At 36.5% G+C, this 4,518-nt stretch overlaps 1 protein-coding gene across 1 annotated transcript; it reads left to right on the top strand.

Moving 5' to 3' along the window:
• Nucleotides 1-3,134: 3,134 nt before the first annotated feature.
• LOC142610514 (uncharacterized protein At4g02000-like) lies at nt 3,135-3,845 on the top strand. Its single transcript, XM_075782325.1, has one exon. The coding sequence runs from the start codon at nt 3,135-3,137 to the stop codon at nt 3,843-3,845; it is 711 nt and encodes a 236-aa protein (XP_075638440.1).
• The last annotated feature ends 673 nt before the right edge of the window (nt 3,846-4,518 follow it).

Raw genomic sequence — 4,518 nt, 5'->3', positions numbered from 1 at the left:
AAGATGTGATGAAATGAAAATTACGAGAGATGAGGAGTAAAGCTTCAAGTTAAAGTAGGGAAGTCCCTCTTCCATGAAGATTCCATGGTGCGAACTTTTGAACAGAGGCTCTTTCATTTGTCAAAAAGTGAGTGAGAAAACAATGAATAAAATGACTTTATTGACAAAGCAGAATTGACTAAATCATTGTGTTTACTCACACATAGATTCACTCCAATCAACAAATTAACCAAAAAACGAAGGAAAACATACCATACATTCTCTCACGCACAAATGAAAGAAAAAGAAGGGGAAGGAAAAGTAAAAAAAAAAAAAAAAAGTAGAAATAACGACAGGGAATCACGTGGGAGGGTAGGCTTTTCAATTTTTGAGTTGAAATGAAACTTCTTGAAAGGTGTCTTATTGACAAATACCATTCCTTGCGTATTTATTTACAGAAGTACCATTTTTTTCCTTGTATCACCAATCAGTGTTGACTGTGGCATGCGGTGGAATACGAGAAATTATTCCGTCTTTATAGAGACCACCCTCGTCACACGCGTTTTGTGCATGAGATGAGCCTTTGTTTCCTTTTAGTGATAGTAACAAAAAAAAATTTATGTTTTTTATTATATATATATAATTTTTATTTTGAAAATCTAATTTATAAGTAGATTCATAAATTTGAAAATCAATGGGAAAGTGACCATATTTTTTAAGCAATATTTTAGTGGAAATTAGGGTTGTATTTTTACTGAATTGTCCTTTAATTTTGTCTCTACTTAAACATAGGAATGTAATGGTATTTTAGAACAAAAAAATTTGGATTGTCCTTTAGTTTTTTTTTTTTACATATTTAAATTTGTTTTTGGATAAACGTGGGGTGTTTAACTTATTTTTCTATTTTAAAAAAAAAAACTTATAGTTACTTTAAAGAAGGGGTTAGTAGAAGAATGTTCCTATTTTGTAGGTAATATTTTATTGCAAGTTAGACATGTATTTACTAAACTATCATTTAGTTTTGTCTCTACTTAAACCTAGGGGTATAGGGGTATTTTGGAACAAAAACAAATCGGTCCAAACAGGAGAAGCCCCTTAAATAGTAGTATAGATAACATCAGTAATACATAATGGTTCTCCACTATAATAATATAATGCCATGTGTCCAATTTAAATGAGTCATTATCATACTCACACTCTTTCAAAAAAAAAAAAAAAATATATATATATATATATAATAAAATAAAAACACATCTCAGTTCCAACATCAGCAGCACAACAACGACAATCCTCTGCCCACTTCGATACCATTAGGACTGTGAGCTCTGTGGCCCAGAACAGCATGCCGTTATTTTTGTCCTTAAACACCATGTCGTTCTCCTCGTCCCCAAATGCTTACAACCAGATCTGGAATGGGTTTTGCAAGGGTTTTTGGCTTGAAAGCAAATACTCTAGAATAGAGGAAAAATACCGGGCATGGGTTTTACAGAGCATTGTGGAGCCCAACGCTTGAATTTCCTTTAACTAAAATATATGAAAAAGCTAATAATGTGATCATGTGGAATTTGTTGAAATAGGTATTTATCTAATTGGAATTAGTTTCATCAGCGCTTCAATCGAAGTTTCCAATATTACTTCTGCATCCCAACGCCGAGAGCCAAAGATATTAAATTTTAAAGTCTGGTATTTCAATTTGTTGATAGAGGCATGGGATTACATATATTGAAGTTTAAAGTTTTGACATTTTTATTTTCAAATCAATGTGTTTCAGTTTAATTTTAGGTATTTGTGGATAGAGGCATGAGATTGCTTAGATTGTTGGGTGGTTGTTCTGAATTACTTTTCCACAGAGATATTGTTAGCACCGAAGATGGGAACCGACAAGATTCTTGTTTTCAATTTTCATTTTTAATTCTGGAGGGCATGATTAGGATAATGACTCATTTAAATTAGTCACATGGCATTATATATTTATATTACTGGAGTGGAGGGCCATTTGGCATTGCAGATGTGGTCCTCCATAAGTATTGCATAATTTCTCATTGAATACAATATGTAAGAACAAATGTATGATATGTGAGTTTATCCACACAAAAAAAAAAAAAATATGATTTGTGCAATTAACCAATTTTTACATTTTAAAAAAAAAAAACCATATCCACCAATTCAGTTCATTAGAATTTTTGTTTATTCTATTATCAATTTAAATTTTAGATCAATAGTAATAGGTATTAATATTTTTATTATATATTTATATAATTGTATATTGCACTAATTCTGAAATAGTAAACCGATATCTACTAGTATGAAAATATTCCGTTCTTGTTACTAAAACCAACAACAACAGGCAGCGAATGGAGCTAAACATTTATTGCCCCCCAAATTTTTTTAACAAAACATTAGTATTTGACTTCTCTATCTAAACTTAAGTTTATTATCTAAACTTAAGAGCTTTTTGTGCATAAGTTTGTTCTTTGTCTAAACTTCTCTTTCTTATCCTACAATACTTATACATTAACACATTATACAATTAAAGTGCTAGATTATTCTTTTTGTCAACTAGCACCTTGTGCTTTTACAAGTTCTAGGGGGAGGGTAAGGTTGTGGGTTCAAAGACCTATTTGGTGCGTGCTTACCAATAATAATAAATAAATAAAAAATCTTCTCCTCATTGACTGATTGCAACTACAGGGTGCTTGCTAAGCAGATCTAGCCACCCATTAGCAGCCACTTTTATAGTATAATGGAAAATACATTTATGGTGTCCAGTCTTGGTGATCAATTGGATCAAACTTGCACAAGACCATGTCAAAACTAGTAAAACCCAATGGGATTTAAGCAAACCATGTGACCTAGTTGGGTTTGTGAATTGTGTAAAATTACACTAATAGGTCCACTTCAATGACTTTTTTACTGTTTAATGTGTGATAAAATGATAATTTAAATAAGAGAAAATATACTCAACAAAGTGCACTCGTGCCTTTGCGCGTAGTAGCAGTAGCGTGTCTTGCAACTTTTGCAAGAGGTGGGGTGACCTCCGTTGAGTGAGGTAGTGGTAGTGGGGAGTGCCTTTTTTCCCCTTGTTGCTCCTGCTAGTGGTGAAAGCTAGGCTCTTGTTTCGATACCTGAGAAGTATCTAGGAGGAAGAATTAATTATGGCAGAGGAACTTGAAGAGTTATGGAAAAAGCTAAAGTTCACGGAGGAGGAAGATGTTAGGATAGATCTAGACAGTAGCAGTACGAAGGCAGCAAGAGATGTGAGAAAATGTTGTGCTATCTTGAAGGTGTTGACCCAGAGAAGTGTATACCTGGAGGCTCTGAGGAAAAATTTACGAATGCTATGGAAAACCAACAAAGGGGTCCAAATATCCGAGTTGGATGAGGAACTATTTCTGGTAGAATTTGGAGATGAGAAAGACAAAAAGAAGGTGATGGATATGAGCCCTTGGAGCTATGAGAAGCAACTAGTTATAATCCAAGAGTTTGAAAGGGAGTTAAACCCAAAGGAGATAGACCTAAAATGGGTCCCCTTTTGGATTCAGATTTATAATCTACCATTGAAAAGCAGAACGAAAGAAACTGGAAGGACTATTGGTTCAAGCCTAGGTAAGGTGCTAGATGTGGATGTGCCAGATTCAGGGGTGCAATGGGGTAAATGTTTGCGCGTACGAGTGCGAATTGATGTAACAAGGAGGCTGGTGCGTGGGAGGAAGATTACCATTGAAGGTGGTGAATCAAAATGGGTTAACTTCAAATATGAGAGGTTACCCAATTTCTGTTACAGGTGTGGGTTCCTCAATCATGCCCTTAGGGACTGCAATGAAGGCCAAGGCCACAACGAGATGACAGAAGACAACCAGCTCTAATATGGTGCTTGGCTAAGGGGCGATCCAGTCCGGCGTGGTGGAAAAGAGTTTAATAAACAAGGAAATGGTGGAGCGACGACGCAGCGCTCAAGTCCCATGGTGGGTGATACGTTGAAGTCGCCGGAAATGGTTCAATCGGTGTTCTCGGGGTCTGGTGGGAGTCGCGTGCTTGAGACGCCATGTCAGGGTGACAGCAACTTTTCAGGAAGTATGATGGGAGTAGCTCACCCTATGCCCATGTCAGAAGTTTTTCAGGAGTTGGGAAATGTCAAAAAGGTGATGGGAAATGTTGAGAAGAAGGAAACAAAGCTGGGGAAGTCAAACCTTGATAAGCCTGTGACCAAGGCTGATTTAATGGAAGACACGCAAGTAGGGTCAGTTTCAAACCACGAAGCCCAGAAGGAGAGGGATTCGATTCAGGCGCCAACACAAGGAGTCAACGTAAAGGATGATGGGCCAAATTTAGAGAGTCCTAAGTTGGGCCCAATAGCCATGTGTTTTGACTAAAAGAAGGGCTGGACTTCAGAGCTATTGAACCCACAGAGTAGGCACTGGAAAAGGCTTGCAAGGGAAGTACATGTTAAGGCAGCCCAGGATGGAGGTAAGTCAATAAGTGGTAAACGTGAAGGCCCAATTCCTCTTCAAGAATTAGACCCTAATATATACGACCTGA

This window comes from Castanea sativa, chromosome 9 (genome assembly GCF_040712315.1).
Source record: "Castanea sativa cultivar Marrone di Chiusa Pesio chromosome 9, ASM4071231v1".
Taxonomy (NCBI): Eukaryota; Viridiplantae; Streptophyta; class Magnoliopsida; order Fagales; family Fagaceae; genus Castanea; species Castanea sativa.
Note: the sequence above shows the minus strand (reverse complement) of the source record. Positions and strands in the feature narration are given on the sequence as shown.

Excerpts from the sequence above, each read along its gene's own strand:
- LOC142610514 (XM_075782325.1), top strand. The coding sequence starts at position 3,135 with ATGGCAGAGGAACTTGAAGAGTTATGGAAAAAGCTAAAGTTCACGGAG.